Source organism: Triturus cristatus, chromosome 4_1, assembly GCF_964204655.1.
Source record: "Triturus cristatus chromosome 4_1, aTriCri1.1, whole genome shotgun sequence".
NCBI classification, from domain to species: domain Eukaryota; kingdom Metazoa; phylum Chordata; class Amphibia; order Caudata; family Salamandridae; genus Triturus; species Triturus cristatus.
The window spans coordinates 982,315,215-982,333,408 of NC_140585.1; the positions used below are offsets into that span (position 1 = coordinate 982,315,215).

The 18,194-nt window shown below is 46.8% G+C and overlaps 1 protein-coding gene across 2 annotated transcripts in view; it reads right to left on the minus strand.

Moving 5' to 3' along the window:
- The window catches only part of FRS2 (fibroblast growth factor receptor substrate 2), a 316,662-nt gene that overhangs the window by 61,869 nt on the left and 236,599 nt on the right, over positions 1 to 18,194 (minus strand). For both annotated transcript variants that reach the window (XM_085653899.1, XM_085653900.1), the window contains exon 6: positions 7,614 to 7,800. In XM_085653899.1, coding sequence (XP_085510025.1) covers positions 7,614 to 7,800 — 187 coding nt within the window. The remainder of the gene's footprint in view (positions 1 to 7,613; positions 7,801 to 18,194) is intronic.

Below are 18,194 nucleotides of genomic sequence, written 5' to 3' on the forward strand. Positions count from 1 at the left end.
ATGGTGCCCTTGGTCACTGGTCTACCCATGAAGCTAGTAGCAAAGGACACAAACAGCTGCTTCGACTTCCTGAGTTCCTTGGTTCTTTCAATGTAGTGCATCACCGCTCTTCTGGCATCGAGGGTGTGCAGGGCCTTTTCTGCGTTTGTAGTCGGGTTTTGGAAGAAACTCGGTATCTGGATACTCTGATTCATGTGGAACGCCGACACTACCTTGGGCATGAAGTGTGGGTCCGTCCTCAGGACTACCCTGTCCTTGTGAATTTGAATGTAGGGCTCCTGTAGCGTTAGTGCTTGAAGCTCGCTCACCCTGCGTAGTGAGGTTATGGCCACTAGAAAGGCAGTTTTCATCGTCAACATTTGTAGATTGGCCTTGTGAATGGGTTCAAACGGCGCCTTCATGAGCTCCGTCAGAACCACGTTTAAATTCCATGCCGGCGGCGGCAACCTTTTCGGGGGTGCCATTCTTTTGGCTCCCTCCATGAATCTCTTCACCACCTGCGAGCTGAAGAAACTTCCACCCTTCTCACCTCTGGTGTAGGCAACGATCGCTGCTAGGTGCACCCTTAGGGAGCTCGAGCAGAGGTTACTCTTTAGAAGGTGTGTGAGGTACCTCAGCACAGTTGAGTCTCTTGTCATTCTGTTTTGCAGGCCCTTTTTCCTGCACCACACCGTGAATCTCTTCCACTTTGCGCTGTAGCACTTTCTTGTAGTAGGTTTCCTTGCCTCCCGTAGCACTCGCATAGTGCTCTGAGGTAACCTTAGGTGTGCGAACTCTAGGTCTTCAGGAGCCATGCTGCTAGGTTGAGGGTCTCTGGCTCTGGGTGCAGGACCTCCCCGTTTTGCATTGAGAGCAGGTCTTTTCTCCTCTCGAACCTGTACGGATTGCCTTGCGCCATTTCTTGAATCTGTGAGAACCATGTCTGCCTCGCCCACTGTGGGGCCACCAGGATCAGAGTCATGTTGCTGGTTCTGCACTTGTCGAGCACTCTGTGCAACAGGGGTATCGGTGGAAAGGCGTAGGCAAATGTCCTCCACCAGCTTATCCATAGGGCATTTCCCTTGGATTGCTGATCTGGTTGCCTGGACGCGAAGCTTTGGCATTTTGCATTGTGGCGTGTTGCAAATAGGTCTATTGTGGGAGTCCCCCATCTCCGGAAGATTTTCTCCGTTTCCTGGCCATTGAGCTCCCACTCGTGCGATGCTGACGTCTGCCTGCTCAGCCAGTCTGCCTCCACATTGTCCTTCCCTGGTAGGTGAATTGCCAGTAGATCTATCTTGAGAGGTATGGCCCATCTCCAAATCTCCTGAGCTAGGGATGAGAGGGGAAACGACTGTGTCCCCCCTTGTTTGTTGATGTAGAACATCGCCGTGGTGTTGTCTGTCTGTACCAACACCCTCTGGCCGCACAGGTGTCTCTGGAATGCCTTCAGGGCTAGCAGTATCGTTTTCAACTCGAGGTAGTTGATGTGGCGGACCGCGTCTGCTGGAGCCCATAGACCCCTCACTCTGAGGTTGTCCATGTGCGCTCCCCATCCCTTCTGCGATGCGTCCGTGGTAATGGTCACTGTTGGGCTTGGTGGTGTCAGGCTTCTCCCCGTTATGTTGTCTCTGTTCCACCAAGTTATCTCCTCCTGCACTGCGTGCGTAACAACCACTAGATCCTCCCAACTTCCGTTTGCTTGTGACCATTGCTGTTGCAGCCATTCCTGGAAAGGTCTCATGTGCAGGCGTACATTCGGCACCAGCTGGATACAGGACGCCATCATCCCCATCATCTTGCTCACCGCCCTCACTGTCAGAGCTCGCCCCTTCTGGTAGAGCTGCGTCTCCTTCAGTAGGGCATCTGTCCTCCTGTCGCTAGGCACTACTGTACTGTTGAGGGAGTTGATCTTTGCCCCCAGGAAAATCTTTACCTGTTCCGGTTCCAGCGTTGATTTTCCCCAGTGGATGGAAAATCCCAGATTTGTGAGGGTGTCTGTTACGCGTTTTGCGTGCCTCTCGCACTTCTCACGTGAGTTTGCCTTGACCAGCCAGTCGTCCAAGTATGGGTATACGTGTATGCCCTGCTTTCGTAGGTGTGCCGCTACCGCCGACAGGCATTTTGTAAAGACCCTTGGCGCTGATTTTAATCCGAAGGCCAGGGTTGTGAACTGGTAGTGTTCCTGTTCGATGTTGAATCTTAGAAGGCCCTTGTGCCTTCTGTTTATTGGGATGTGAAGGTAGGCATCCTTGAGGTCCACGGTGACCATGAAGTCCCCTTCTCTTATCTGTGGCAGTACCTCCTGCAGTGAAGTCATTTTGAACCTTTGCGTTCTTATGAACTTGTTTAGGTAACGGAGGTCCAGTATGGGTCTGAGGTCTCCGTCTACCTTCGGAACCACGAAGTAGTTTGAGTAGACCCCTTTGTTGCGTTCCCCGAACGGCACTGCCTCTATGGCTCCCTTTTGTAGGAGTTTCCGCGTTTCTTCTCTGAGTATTGCCAGTTCTTGGGCCGATCTCTGTCTTCCCTTCGGTTTCCTGTTTGGAGGTCTTTTCTCCAAGTCTACGCAGTATCCGTACTGCACGATGTTCCGTATCCACTTGTCTGTGGTTATACGCCGCCACTCCTGAAGGTAGAACCTCAGCCTTCCGCCTACTGGTGACGTATGCTCGTAGGCTCTTGAATCTTCTCTTCCCCCTGATGACACTTTTTTGCGCCTCACCCTTGGGGACCTGACGAGGGTAGGCGTCTTCTTGCGTGCTGAGTCACTTCGAGGAGGGCTGATCGCCCCCTCTCCTCCTTTGGCCACGTCCGTTCCCTCTCCCGCGAAAGGACTGGCCCCGAGGTTGATATTGCCAGCTTTGCTTCTGCTGACTTTGTCCGTGACCTTCGCCCTGCTGACCTTGTTGGAACGCCTGGTGCGATGTCCCTTGTTGGCTTGCACCCCTACCGTAGGGTCTCCTCGAGGGATTACCTCGTCTCATTCCCCTCAGCTGTAGGGCCCCCATGGACCTCGCTGTCTCGTTTTCCTTCTTGAGCTGGGTGAGCTTTTCGTCCACCGTTGCTCCGAACAGTGTCTCTCCGTTGAAGGGGGTGCCAAGGATGTTGTTCTGCACTTCCGGTTTGAATCCCGAGATTCTTAGCCATGCATGCCTCCTCTCTGTGACCCCTATGGCCATGAGTCTTGCTGAAGTCTCTGCCCCATCCAACGCCGTCTTTATACAGGAGTTGGCGATGTTCTTGCCTTCATCTACCAGGTGAGAGGCTCTCTGGCGGTATTCTTCGGGGAGGTGCTTTACTAGCTCCCCCATCTCATCCCAGTGTTGGTATTGGTGTCTATTGAGGAGTGCATTCGAATTCGCCATGCGCCAGTGCATTGCGGCGTTCCTCTCGACCTTTCTGCCTGTGAGGTCGATCCTCCTGCTCTCTTTATCCGGAGGTGGGCCCGAAGTTGCTGGAACGTTGGCCCTTCTCCTGGCCGTGGAGGCTATGATGGAGTCTGCGGTGACGCTACCCTTGATGTAAGGTGGGTCCAGGGAGGAGTGCTTATATTTCTTCTCTGTCCTGGGCGTGATCGACCGGCAGGTGGCAGGCTCCTTGAAGGCTTCTCTCCCCTGGTTCATCACGCTTTGTAGCATGGGGAGGAACTGACTCCTAGTCTGGATGGGGAGCAGTGTTTCGACGAGAAAATCGGCTTTCGGCCTCTCCTCGTCGAGTTTGACGCCGAAGGCCAGTGCTGCGCTCTTCACCACCATATTGTATACCCCGATGTCGTCGGGTGGCGAAGGCCTCGAGGGGTACGTGTCCACGGGCTCCTCCGGGTTTTCGGTGTCGAGATCGTGCCATTCGACGTCGTTGCTGGTAGATGCCGCCGATTCGAAGAACGACTGTTGGTCTTCTTCCTCGGCTTCTTCCTCATAATAGGGCTCCTCTTCTTCTTCGAGATCCCTTGTCAGCCCTTCGGCGTCGAACTCGTCTTCGACCTCGACGACGTCCGCCGATGAAACCGTTGGAATCTTGAATTCCTTCATCCTGGCGTCGAACTCCCTCTTCCTTTGAAGGATGTTCTCCATTTCGGCCTCGAGCCGCCTCTTCTTTTTCTCCATTTCGGAGATACTTTCGGCGTCGACCGCGGGTCTTTTCGATGAAACTTGCGTCGACGTCGAACGTTCTTTCTGCGTCGATCGGCCCGTTTCATGGGATGATTTCGACGACCCTTGCCTTTCGGCGTCTTTCTGCACCAGGGAGTCCTTTTGTAAGGATCCGCTGGGCCTTTTGTCCGAAGTCCCCCCTTTGGACGTCGAAGTTTTTGGCGCCGGGGCTCCCTTCGTGGACCTTGACTCAGTTTTCCTCGAGTCACCCTCGTGTTTGAGGTGTTTTTTGATTTGCGCTCGACGATTCTCTTACCTCGTCTTCTTTTTTCTTGTCGGTCTCTACGACCGTGAAGTTTTCGGCTGTCTCGGCGACGTTGTCCTCGTCGTCCGTGTCGAGGCCCAGCTCGTAGAGTGTCGGGGGCTTCCCTTTGCCATCCATGTTGGCGTTGGCTCTTCTCTGCCTCTCTCTCACCCTGAGTGTCTTCGGCGCGAAGGCTGAGCAGGCGTTGCAGTCGATACTCTGGTGATCCACCGGTAGGCAGAGGTTGCAGACCGGATGCTGGTCTTTCTGCGCGAACTTGTGGTGGCAGTTTGGGCAGAACTTGAATGGCGTCTTGTCCATTTCGCTCAGGGTCTCTGAGCGTGCATTCTCCAAGGCTGTCGAAGAAAAAGGCTCGCTGGTCCTCTTTCTTCGCGCTCCTGATGAAATCTGTTCTATTCCTGATGTCTTCTCTTGATTCTATCGATGAAACTCGCTTTTCTTCCTTCTTCCTCCGAGTGAATTTCTGGAGCTTCCCGATGACGATCCAGACCCAACGGCGGAAAAAAGAATCTGAAGATGGCGCCCCAAAGGTGGGACTTCCGCAGGAAGCACGACGACGTCACGGGAGGTGCACCAAATGGTGGACGTCGACGCCCACCTGGGCTACAAAAAAAAAAAAAAAAAAACAAAGAAAAGACTACGAATCCGGACCCAACCACAAGATCGCGGAATAATGCACAGCATAGTGAATCCAGAAAGATTCACGCTGCAAAACTATTGGCTATGTTTTTTCAATAGTGAAGGCAGTAAAATCCTAGTTTTTGGCAGGAGGGTGAATGTGCACACTGAGCAGCATTTGCTGCTGCTTTTTGGCCAGTCCAGGCCTGGTTGTATATTTTTGTTATTATGGTGGGGAGAAGGGTTTACATTACTTATTAGGTGACATGTGTGTCAGAGGGTGGCTCTCTGTGTCACATGACACCAAGTACTATAATGTGACCTATCCGTAGCGCGGCAGAGATCCTCCCAATGGGTGCCCACCAGCAGAGGACCGCGACTGTCCCTAGCGACACGACTATCTGGCGAGGCGGGACCAGCAAAGGTGATCGCCGGAGCATCACGAGTTGAAGCAACCCCTCACGGGGATCAGCATGGTGGTGATCATCAGGACCACCCACAGCGAAGCCTACTCGTCGAGCAGCCAGGAATCGACCCTGGGGCGGCTGGCTTGCATGAAGAGGGCTAGATTTGTCAAGTATTATGCGACATGAAGTACTGGCGGAACGTCGTCAAGGTAAGCGCGGGAAGGCTTTACAAAGGCTTAGAGCATTAAGGGCCCTGGCATATTGATTAAGCCAACTGTGAAGAATGTACATATATGGCCCAAGTGCCCACCTTTAACACAAGGAGGATGCAGAAGCACCCATTACAAAGTAGCAGATAGGCGGTGCACATCGTATTCCTCATACTGGGGCACGATCTTTTCAGGCATTCAGCGTCCTTGAAAGTGAGGGAAGGGGGGGGGGGGGGGGGGGTCATATCTGCAGTGGCTTATTGCCGACCCAGTCTTCTAATGCATGTAGAGCAGTCCGCAGCCCACAGTGGAACGAGAAGTTTGATTAGTGGGCAGTGCTGTGGCGCTGGGCTAGAGCAGTCCGCATTAAAATAAAAAAAAGTTTGAGCCTTAGTTGAGTAGCTGAATGTGCCTCCCCTGCTAATGCATGTACAGCAGTTTGGAGCCCACGGGGAAACGAGGAGCTGGTGTGGTGGGCGATGTTGTGGCGCCAGGCGAGAGCAGCTGACTTCCTCTGTGAAATCGAGAAGTGCATTGAAAGAGGCTACACGGAGAGGAAATCAGCCATATAACAAGCGGGGCAGCGCAGCGACCGCGCTAATTGGAAACATAATTCCAAATAGATGGTGCCGCTGCTCGCTCCCGCAAGCAGTAGTCCATGGGCGGATACATTTACTGGGAAAGGTGGGACATGCATCTGCCTTTACCCAATTGCGTGCTGTCTTTTTAGAAAGATGCATGCAAAGCCCAATAGAAATAATGCTGTAAAAAAAGCCACACGCACAAGCTTGTGAAAAGTCCACAGTGATTCCGAGAGGCCGTCTCCTCGAGCAGCGCATGCACGCTGCGCTAGGCTCGACCTAAAAACAAAGGACAGGATTTGGTTTCTTAAGTCTAGAGCACTGATGCTCAAAGTACGGCCTGTGGGCCGAATGTGGCTCTCCTAACCTTTACAGCCAGCCCCCTGGTGTACAACAGCACTCAGCTGCTGTTTACAAGAGTGATGCGAACAATAAAAATATGTTAAATAAACAAGCAGATATGTACATAAGATTATTTGTGTCAATGATAGGAAGTAACTATTGAGTCTTCCACCAATTAACTTTAAGAGCACTTTCATGATTAAAGTCATCTAGCAGCAAAAGTATAAAAATATGAAAAAGTATCTTCAAAATTCCAAAAGTGTAACACGGAGAACCTTTTCACGTTAGTACATCAGATTATAGCAGCGCATTGATAAGTATTATTTTAAAAGTGATGGTTTTCAAACATGAATTTAGAAACATTAATTTTCCCCACCACCCTGACAACATTGTCAATAGTGAACTAAAGAGGCAAGTTAGTTGTTATGTGCACTCTTTGGGTGATCGGGGTTCCTATTCTACAAGTAAACCATTATAGTTTATTAAACCAAACCCAGAAGAAGGTTTTCTACAGCATGCATCCTCAAATCATGTACTTCGAGGTACTTGTAGATTTAATAATGAAGGAAAAGGAGGGAAAGCGAAATAAAACTGTTGCCTATGATAACACAATTTGGTAAAGTGGGGAAGCCAGGATTAATCTCAGGTTTTCTGGGTTCACATTGTGCAAGTTAACTAGATGTATATGCTTTGCTTCTGCTACACCCACCTTGCCGCCAATGACACCCCGCCCCGACCTCTCGCCACCGCCCCAACCTCACCCCAGTGACATAAATTCAGCCATCAGTCACATCACAGAACATACTTTTAGGCCCCTGGGAAAATGTTTGAGAGTACCCATGGTCTAGAGGTACTCTATTCTAACGGAGCAGCCATAGGACAGGTACAAGTGAAATTATCGATACACAACATACATAAAGGTAGACAAAAATATATTAAACGTGAATAAAGACAGAACTTTGCAACCATATCAAAACAGTTTATAATGCTGCTACGATACATCACAACTACGCAGAATCTATGTAAGCTGATATTTTGGAAATGTGATAACAACGTACCTTGTCCAGTTTGGCATCTTCGACCACTTTCAAAAGAGAAGAGATTGGAGTCATAGCCGTAGCGGCGCAGACACAAGTATGGCCATTTCACGGAGTCACGTTTGCGGGTGTATAGGATCAGCTCCGACTCCGTAAGCTCCATTATGCCAGAACCCAGCTCATTACCATCATCATCCACATTAATGACCTTCAAAGGAATAAGCTTACAACTTTAGAGCTGCGAAATGCGAAGATTCACCACAACTGTTAAAACATTTACTTAAACGAGATGTACAAATAATTGATCTTTTTAAAACAGTTCATAAGGCAGGACCCGAAATGAAACAAGGGTCCACACATTTCGGTACACGTGGTTTTGAAGTTTCGTGTAGCAAGCAGAATTAGTGTTCACCAATGGGTTATTCGCACAGACATTAAGTAACACACAAGCAGCAATGTGAGAGAAGATGGGAAACACAAACACTGTCATGCCTGAATGGTAGCGCCTGGTCACTGGCAGGTTTTACAGGATCCTTGAAGGACATCAAAAGCGTCACAAAAAAGCAATGTGCAAAAAGAGTTAGTCTTTAAAGAAAATAGTAGCACATTAATACATCATGAATTAACTAGTGCAACAGATCTTATTCTAGTTCTAATTGGCCTCTTCGTAGCTGTATTCAACTGCCGGGGCACACATGGTGAAAAGCTAAGATTACAAGTAACTTTTCCTACTTTACCATTGGACTCTCTCTATACTAGTCCTAAAATTCAGGAACAGGAACAAGCTCGACTTTAAATGCGCAAAGTCAACCTATAGGAAGTTACAAACAGAAACCTGACCCACTAAAGTATATCTTGGAGTCGCGTCCAGGAAATAATGTTTGGTAAAGTATGGTCTAAGCTACCTTATGAATGTCAGAGAATGGGACATTTCTCATTGGAGCAGCTGTAGTGGCCTTCCACGTTTAGCAGGTAACGACCTATCAACATTTTTTATAACAGGTAACAACAACACAAGAAAATAGACTATAGTCTGTTAAAATTAAGCTAAGACTGTCAGTTCAGAACTAAAATTGACAAAGAGCTTTTTGACCTTATAAACTTTAGTCTTATCCAAATAATTGCTTATACCGATCTCTGCACGAGGTGTTCGACTTTTGATGAAAAAAAAGGCAAGGGCATAGTCTGATTAATGAGAAAACTATAATAAATTTTGAAAAAAACAAAGGGATATTCTTGAAAGTTTGATGTGATGGAAAACTTTGTATGGTTCATTGATATACTTTCATGCATATGTAATAGCCACTAGAAATGCAATCTTCCACAAAAGGTGCTGTAATTCTGCAATTAATGACACTTTAATTTAATTTTAAAGTGAACCATAGGCCGGAGTAGACTATGCAAAAAATGTAAGTACTTTATTAACTTAAAAAGTTGGATAAAATAGAGCAAATATAAAGTGGAGAAAAAAGTGCGGCAAGGAGCCAAGACATACAAACCGAAGAATATAACATTGAAACCATATAGTAGTTGAAAATGTGTGGTAAATCGTATGGAATCTAAACATAAGTCAACATCTTGCTCTCAAACAGTAAAGCTTACAGACCTTCCGGAGAACAAAATGGTTTCCTTAATATATTTCAATCCTGAACACTACAACCAAGTAATAACAAAGGCTTAACTAGACAGGAAACAAATAGTACAAGAATAGCAATTTAACTCAATTTCATAAGTGCAAATAAGCACTTCATGTGAAACATATTGGGATTAAATAAATAGCTCAAAGCACCTCACCTTTAAAAATAATTGCTCTCAGCACTTTAAATACTGCAAAACAATTTAATTTAACACCACATTGAACAAGACATCACAACAATTCCAAGAAGCACCATGTGAAAAAGACCAGACATTAAAGGATCAAGGTAGGTGGCAACATGCAGTAAGTCACACTCATTGAGAAGAGTAGCAGAGCCAGATCATCACTGCACAGCATGAAGGGTCTCATTATGATGTCCATCGTCGTTGCCGCCGACATCTCTGCAGTTGCAAAACCGACTGACCTCCGCTCGGTGGTCCAGACACCGCAATTACGATGCTACCGCACATGGTTCAGTTGAAAACTCCAATTTCTTTATGGAAGGTTGTGTGGCAGTCGGAAACTGGCTGCAGCACAAGGTCCCATAGAAGAATGGCACCTCAAGGTGCCTGCCACAAGCTGCAGGGATTTACAGGGATGCACCATAGGTGCCCCCAGGCCCACAACCGGGAGAAGGGGGGCCCTACTAGGTGTCCCCAAAGTCACTCTCCATCTGCCTTTTCTTGTCAAAAAAGGCCTACATGGAAAGGTTGTCGGAAACCAACATCATAATCCACAACGGTGGAAACGCTGTCTGTAAGGAATTATGTGGAGGTTTCAGACTGGCCGACGAGCTCCTTGAGCCCATCAGAAGCCAGTCGCATTGACCGACTGGTTTACACTTCGACCACCAACATGGTAATTTGGAGGTCAGATTGTAAACCTACTGTGTCAGTCGGTAAGCCTTCGACGAGCGGTTGGAGGCTTACCGACAGACATCACAATAGGACCCTAAGTGTACAGACATGAAGAAATAAAGTCACCAACGCATACATGCATTCCTCATGTGCCATTCATATAACTACTACAAAACACTGAATTACACTTAAGTAAAATGAAAAAAAGAACATTCATCAAATCCACTTCTGGTCAACAAACAATCTGGAAACCCATAAAGGTGGCAACATATTATTCTGGGTCTTAATAATGTAAAATATGTACATAATAGTGCACATGCACTAACATGACAATCATAGCTAGCTTTAGCTCAGAGATAGTGTTTACTAAATGATAGATGAAATTGCAGAGAAACAATCTAGGTATTAGCACCGTCTAATAGTATAAAGACAGAATTCAGCAGAAAGCACTGTGCCACTGTCAAAAAACAAAAGTAGATTAAAAAAATAATAATTAAAGAACAGAAAGTGTCAAGTTGCCAAGAATCGCCTAAGTGATAGTTACTAGTGTGACCTGTTACAGGGGATTCATTCTAAATGTGGGATTCATGATTTGCAAATTGTATGTACCACCTTAAAATCAGCATGAGTTCTCAGGAGATCACTGTAACCTACTAGACAATGGTTACGTACAATGATATGTTTAAAGTAGATTCCTTGGAAGCAATTTGCTTTTAGCCATGATATTTGTACCTGCTTCTGGGGGTTTACTTTGCTGCCATAGAGGGGTGTATGTAAATAAGGCTTGTACATTGGTTCAAAAGGAAGACGCATTAATTTAGGGTGTACCACAGCCAATTGCAGGAATGAGAAGGCCTAACTGGAGGAAGCACCAAGGATCTTCAGGAAATCCATGACCACAAAGAGGACTACAAGACGACAAGAGGAGAAGAGGAAACATGATAAGCAGTGATGGCAGGCACCCCATAGCAGAGAAACGCAAACCAGATAAGACCGGACCATCTTTTCCTGGCATGTTTTCTGGTCTGTCTGACGCAGCATACATAAAATGCATACAAGTACAATGGGGGAAGTATGCTTCTCCTCTTTCACACCTTCTTGATCGCCCTGCTGCTGCAGCTCCGCCCGCCCGGCCAGCCTCCCGCTTCCGGGTCAGGCTATTCCGGACGGCAGACTTCTAATCACACTTCAGCGTCTCCTGACGGCAAGGAATCCTGCAAGGAACGTTCAGGCTATTCCGGACATCTGACCACATCGCTCCCCAAGGGATTCTCCATCGGTGGCTGAAGTGCAGATGGGCACCATAGATATAGCTATAGCCCATTCAGACATTTTCCGTTTACTTTTTTGCCTATCTCGGGCTATTACACACGGCACCCTCTGTAGCCTCTAGCTGGGTCACCAGGCCAGCCTATTGATTCTGTTGGCTACTAGGCATCATTTCGGTGTGATACCCACGTCCTGTGGTAGGTTGCTTTCAGGGCCAAACATTGCCTAACCAGCCTTCCAGTGGACACAGCGAAGGAGATTTGTAGTTGAGGATTGCCAAAGGATATCAGGGGCCCGGGTTCCAATGTAGCTGTTGGCTTTCAAAGGCTCCCATCCCAAACTGCATCCTATCCCCCATTACTTTTCTTTTTGGAGCCCTACTTCCCCCTTGGTTTTGCCAGTAACGAATACTTCCTCATGCATATCTCCTCCTGTGCTCCATTGTAAGAGTCCTCCCCAGTGTTCCAAAAGGAGGAACACAGGGGACAGCCAGCAAAAGAAGGAAAACCGGAGGGAAGAAGGTGATCGTCTAATCAGACTCACGTTCCCTATCAAATGGGAAAGCACCATGCTCACCTCAAAAAGGAACCTGGTTTTTAAACATTTTATTACAGGATCTCTTCTGTCATCTGATGGGGGGGGGGGGGGGGGCAGTTACCCTTTGAATTACCCAGCATATCCGACTTAGCTACTGAAGTTCTGTGTTCAGCGCAGTATGGTGCCCAAATAGCCAATTCTTCGGCGTTCCCACTGCAGTCCAGAAGTGAGAGTCCAATCACAGGGCCAAGACGGTCTTCCTCACCCCGCCTAGATATTTACCTCACCCTGCCTAGATATTTCTTAATCGTGCTCCTTCTCCGAAGATCCTGAACTCACAAAGATGGTTCATAGAGAAGACGACTCCCCACTCCTCCCGCCCCCGCCCAAATGAAATCATTTCACCATCTTACAATGCCACTTTGGTTGGAGAATGAATTAAACTACCTTTTGATCCCAGGGAGGGTCCATAATTATTAAGCCCACCTCCTCTTCATCTCTGCTGGACGTAATGCTGCTTATGCCAAAGCCTTTACATGGTATCTTGGAATACCTAGTAATGGTGAGATCAAAACAGGTGGACCAATCAAAACTTCTGAGACATTCAGCATGAACTATATCATTTTAAAAGCGAGGCCTCAAATGCAGGCGAGACCTCGGGTTCCAAGATCGCTGTTGCAGCTCCAGTTCTGGAGCATCTGAGGGGGTGGGGCAGAAAGGGGGCTTGGGGGTATGGAGGTGTAGGTGGTGGGGGGGGGATCTGGGGGGGGGGAGGAGGTAGGTGGAATCAAAGTCCCCCAGTAGGGCAATATGAGGTCCAATCAACCTCGGAAGGTTCAGTCTATATTTCCTCATGCCCAATGATTGTGAAGAATAAACACCATCTCTTCAATTCCCTCACATTTTTCTCAAGGCTTCATAGCTCCCAGAGGGCTAGAATGCGGAATAGATTTTTAGGTTCGCTTACCCAATGTGTAGGCAAAAAGACTCCAGAGTTCGAAAGCAAAGGCCTGTAAGGGTGTTTCCCCCCCAGATCAATATTCAAGCCCCTCAGATACACTTGGTGGCACTTTAGTAGATGCACCTACCTTTGAGGAGGTTAAATAAAAATAGTGTTTTGAAACCAGCTCAGTCTCCATCTCTTCACCCTAAAGTATCCACACTATTTCAAATAAAAAATGCCTACCATTAGCATGTAGCAAGGTGCCCAAGACCCAGTATACCAATAAACCCTGTAAAGAACACGCCACTAATCCTGAATCTCCTCTTCACCTTGGCATGGGTCCTTCAGATCTTTTGCTGGATATTATTTACCGGGGGAAAAAAAGCAAAGAAGCAACAGCCTTTGAACCGCTCAAAAATACTCCACATATTCCACCAAATCCCCTCCCTCTCTCAGGGATATCCTTGTTGGATTTAATCTCAGTTGGGTTCCAGCCTGGCAAACAAGTTAGGGAAGTATCAAGAGTCTCCTTTATTTTGCCGTGCATTGCGCAGCTACTGCTCAAGGCGATTTAGGTCTTAGCAAAGACAGGTTTACAAAGCCTCCTGCCCCCCCCCCCCCCCCCAGCCCAAAGGACCCCACCCCGCTTGTTTCCCAGCCAGGGCCTCGTCCACCTTCTGTTTTAAATGTCCATGGTGGATTATCTGCCACCCAATGGGAGCGATTTATACCATACAGACAGCGCCCAAGGCCTAGAATTTTATGACAAGGTAGCCAGACGCCCAAACATCTGATGGTGGTTATAGCAAATGACAGACAAGCTGAGCAGACCAAGGGAACTATATGGGGGCAGGGTAAAAGGTACAGCAACTCTCCGATGACTGGAATTTTCCATACAATGAGGGATCCTCTCCAAATTTGAGAATGCAGAGTTGGACTATCCATGGGCAAGGGAGCCGTAGGAATAGTGGTGAACTTGAAGAAAGATTGAAATCCTTTCATTTGGTGTACCTTCAGGAGTCATGGTTGAGAGAGGAACAGGTTGTAGAAGGTTTTATGGTATTGAATAGTAAAGGCTAGAGCCGGGGAAGGGGGAAGCATCCGCAGGCATACTAATCCTAATATCTACTAATGGGACCAAAAAATCATTGGCGGGTATACATGTATCAAGCGGTCTACAGCTTTCTGAGGTTGAGATAGGCTTGAGCAATATTACATGTAGATGTTTTCTTCTTATAAATGTTTACATTCATAAAGACTTCCGGCGAATGAAAGTCTGGTTGGAATCATTTGAACATTCTTTCCAGAGTCTAGTAGTGAAATTCCCAGAAGCAGTCATAATAATCGCTGGAGATGTTAATGCCCGTCTCTTTACTGCACCGATTGACTTACAGTTGGAGGAAGCTTTGGAGTCTCTCAATATTCCTTCAGCACAATTTCTCCCTGGTTTTATTAAACACGAGGCTAAAGCTCCGAGCCAATGGCTGGTGCACAATGGTTTGATATTTAAATGGCCGTTATGAAAGTGATATGCCAGCAGCCATAACTTTCCGGCAGGCCTTGTCGCCATCCCCAATTGACTATATATTTATGTGCCTTTGGCATTTAAATCTCTTTCTGGACTTTGAAGTGGCAAAATATGAGGGTAGAGACCACTAGGCAACCTTGGCGGTTCTTGGCCTGTGCGAGCCAGTAACTCCAGAGAGGGTATTGCCTCTAGCAGTGTCCTACCCGCTGAAGTTTTCAACATGCCTTGATCCCACTCATCCCCAACATCTAACCTTCTTTCAATCAAATGAGAATATCGATACCCTCTCCATTTGTTCAGAGATTATTATTGTGTGGTACAATGAAATTGTACATCAAGTGCTGTGCTGTATAACTAATTGTAAGAGAGAGGGGATAGCGAGCACTATATAAAGGGGGTGGTTTTTTTGATTTCACTTGTAAAGAGCTGCAGCGACTGATGAGAAGGAGAGCAAGGAGTGCTAAGCTATACGAAGGTACCATACCTTCTCAGATGCTAGTTGAGCTTAAGTTCCAATAGAAATCCCAAGTGAAGGCGAAAAAATCCTCCTTTTACCATAGCAAGTGGGCTGAGATGCAGGAAATTATACTTTACAAAGATCAACAAAAGTTCTGGGTGAAGGTTAACGAGCTCTGACCTTAATAGGTTTATATAGGGGACCTTCTGTACCAGTTACACCTTAGGGAACTCTCAGATGACAACTTCCCCTCCCTTGGTTTTCAATAGAGGAGGTAAGAGGAGTCACTGAGAGAATAAAGCTTTCCTGATAACATCCCTGCGGTCATAATCAAATCAAAACTTTTGCTTCACTGCCTCCATCATGGAATGGGTCCATAGTAACACCGTTTTGTTTTATGGGAACGGTTCAGATCAAACAAATTATAGGCTTATCAGCCTTCTGGATATCTCGGTTAATGTCTTTTCCAAAATTATTTTATCTAAATTGTAAGACTGGGCTACCGAATCAAAGATAATCCCAATAGAGCGGGAGGGCCAGTCTACCACTGATTTGCATTGTGGACTATTATCCAGAAGGCCCTGGAAGTGTGATTCCCTAGGCTGTGCTGCTGTGTTTTGGTGACTTCAGGACATTTTACGGGGAAATCTTGCTGCATGGGAGCTCCCTCAAAACCTCCATAGAGTAATTCAATCTTTGCACTCTGATAACTGGGGTCAGGTGGAACTAGATAAATCGGGCCGGCTAACTCAAAGAATTCCAATTAGGAATGGCCTTCGGCAGGGGTGCGTCTTAGAACCTGTGCTTTTCAGTCTATTTCTGGCTGACCTTCCCATTTTTATACCTCAAACAAAGTTCTTCGCCCACAAAGTTCGGAAACAGCACATTGTCTGCTTTATGCAGATGGTCTGGTATTGTTGAACTGTACGCTAATCAAAGTACCCGTGCTCCACGTAGTAGTATGAATCCAAAGAGTGGGTAATTGTTCCTATAGGGACACAATTAAAGTCCGCACAGAAAAGGAAGAGGGGAACAGAGGAGTCTAGGTTCTGTTCTCACAGATCGAAAGATCCTTGCAGCGCCGGCCCGTCGAGGATCAAAGCCCAATGATGAAGCATGACATCCCTTGGGATGTGTGAGGGCAACAAGAGACAAAATCTGGATTGTCTCCATCTGTGAGAACAGAAACTAGACTCCTCTGTTCCCCCCTTCCTTTTCTGTGCGGACATTGTATCCCTATAGGAACAGTTACCCACTTCTTGGATTCATTGTTGGACTGTACCCCAATTGGTCTGCAGAGGAAACTAAATGCCCTAGCAACATATAGTAAGCAGAACCAGCTCCAAAATAATCTGGAGAAGACCAAGATTCTGGTATTTGGGAAAAGAGTGAAAAAGTTCACCAGGTACCTAGATACAAGGGAGGTGGAGCTAGTCGACCAATATAATTACTTGGGTTTGACTTTTAGGAGGAACTTGAAATGGGGCACTCATTGGGACTGCACTAAGCAGAAGGCCCTATTGTAGGCCAGTTGTTTGTCTAGATTAAACTGGATAATTGGGAGGGGGGGGGGGGGGGGTGGACATTTATATGGGTTTAAATCATGGATTTCTTTTTGGGGTGTTTTTTTTTTTTAGAATGTTTTGTAGACAACTGTCTAAATAAACTTGTTTTCTACCTACTTACCTCATTCATACTCATGAAGTCATTAGGAAGTTGTGTCCACACTGCACGCCCTCATGAGCCAGGCCATCTAGTTCAGCGATGCAAGGCTGGGCTGAAGGATTCAGACAGAAGTGCTGGAAAGGAAATCCAACGTGATCAGATTTCTCTTGTGGGGCAGAATTGATATATGAAGAGAGGTGTTCCCAATCTGGTGGGATGAAAATCATAATTGCACTGCTGAGTCAACTTTTTGTTCACCCTGGGAAGAACGGGAATCAGAGGAAAAGTGTAGAGAGAAACTAATTCAATGCGTGTTGTCCAGGGTCCAAGGTGCTGGAACCCTGGAGGCGAAATAAGTGCATTGTATTTCTTTGGTTGAAAACAGTGTCTCCAGATGTCCTAAACAGTAGAAGTAATTTGCCAACATTTCACTATTTAACACTCATTTGTGCTCCTCTGATAAGTGGCGACAGTCTCCTTTGTGTTCTGCAACCCTGACATCACTATCCGCTCAAAACATCTTGCCAACATCTAGTGCCTAATTACTTTAGCTCCCTGTGAAAGCACCTTGGACTGCATACCCCTCACTGGTTTAGACAGTTCATAGATGACATGATCTATCTGAAACAGTAGGAGCATGGTTTGGATCACTGGCAGAAGAATTAAGTGAAATGTGAGCCGCCCTCAACATGTTGATGTGATAACCACTTCTCTGTGAATGACACAGCCCAGGAGTTTTAAGATTGTCCATGTGAACACCCCAGCTCTTCATAAAGGAGTCTGTTACCCTCTTTGAGGACGGTAAAGGATGGAGGAGTACACTAGACAGAAGACTCTTCTTGCAATATCTAACTAGGATTACAGGGCATCTGACGACAATTATACTTTGTCGTACCAATTTCCCGACCTTAGGCACCGCTGTACCTCCAAACACTCTAGTAGGGGTCTCATGTGTAATCTTGCATCCCAGGTCAGCCATTGATGCCAAGTGCTAAGACACTCGACAAACTTTAGGATACCGAAGCAGTCAGATTTGAAAGCACTTTTGTCTCAAAGAAACATCTTGTGAGAATGTTTCCATGGCCACAAACCTGCATTTTCTGTGTATGAATCAACAATAATTTCCTTATATTCAGTTGAAGATCCAACTTGACGAATTGGTTTAATGCCGTAGGAAGCGGTCTCTGTATACACTATACCAAAATGAGTTATACTGTGCACAGAGTCCAGTGGAACCCCAAAAGTTAGGCAGAGGTAAAAGTAGATAGCACCTTACTCTTCATTTGTGGTAGTGTGGGCGAAAAAGCCACTAGCCACCAGGGTTTGTTTTGGAAGATTTAAATATAGATGGAAGCGACCCCTTGGGCACGGGTCGCTTCCAAAGGGGAGCATTTTTTCTGAATGTTTTTCTGCCCCCCTGGGGGCAGATTAACCCGTTTCTTTGGCCTTTCTGCCCACTAGGCCCTAGGGATTGTGTTTTGTAGTGTGTGGAAGCGACCCCTTGGGCAAGGTTCGCTTCCAAAGGTGGTTATATTTGTGGATTTTTTATCTGCGCTCCCCTCCTGGTGGCAGTCGGTCCTTTTTTTGTCTTTACTGCCCCCAGGTGGGGACAGAAACCCCCAGTAGACACCAGGAATTTTCTTTTATAGGTAATGGAAGCCACCCCTTGGCCAAGGGTCGCTTCCAAGGGGGTTAAAATATGTTTGTGTA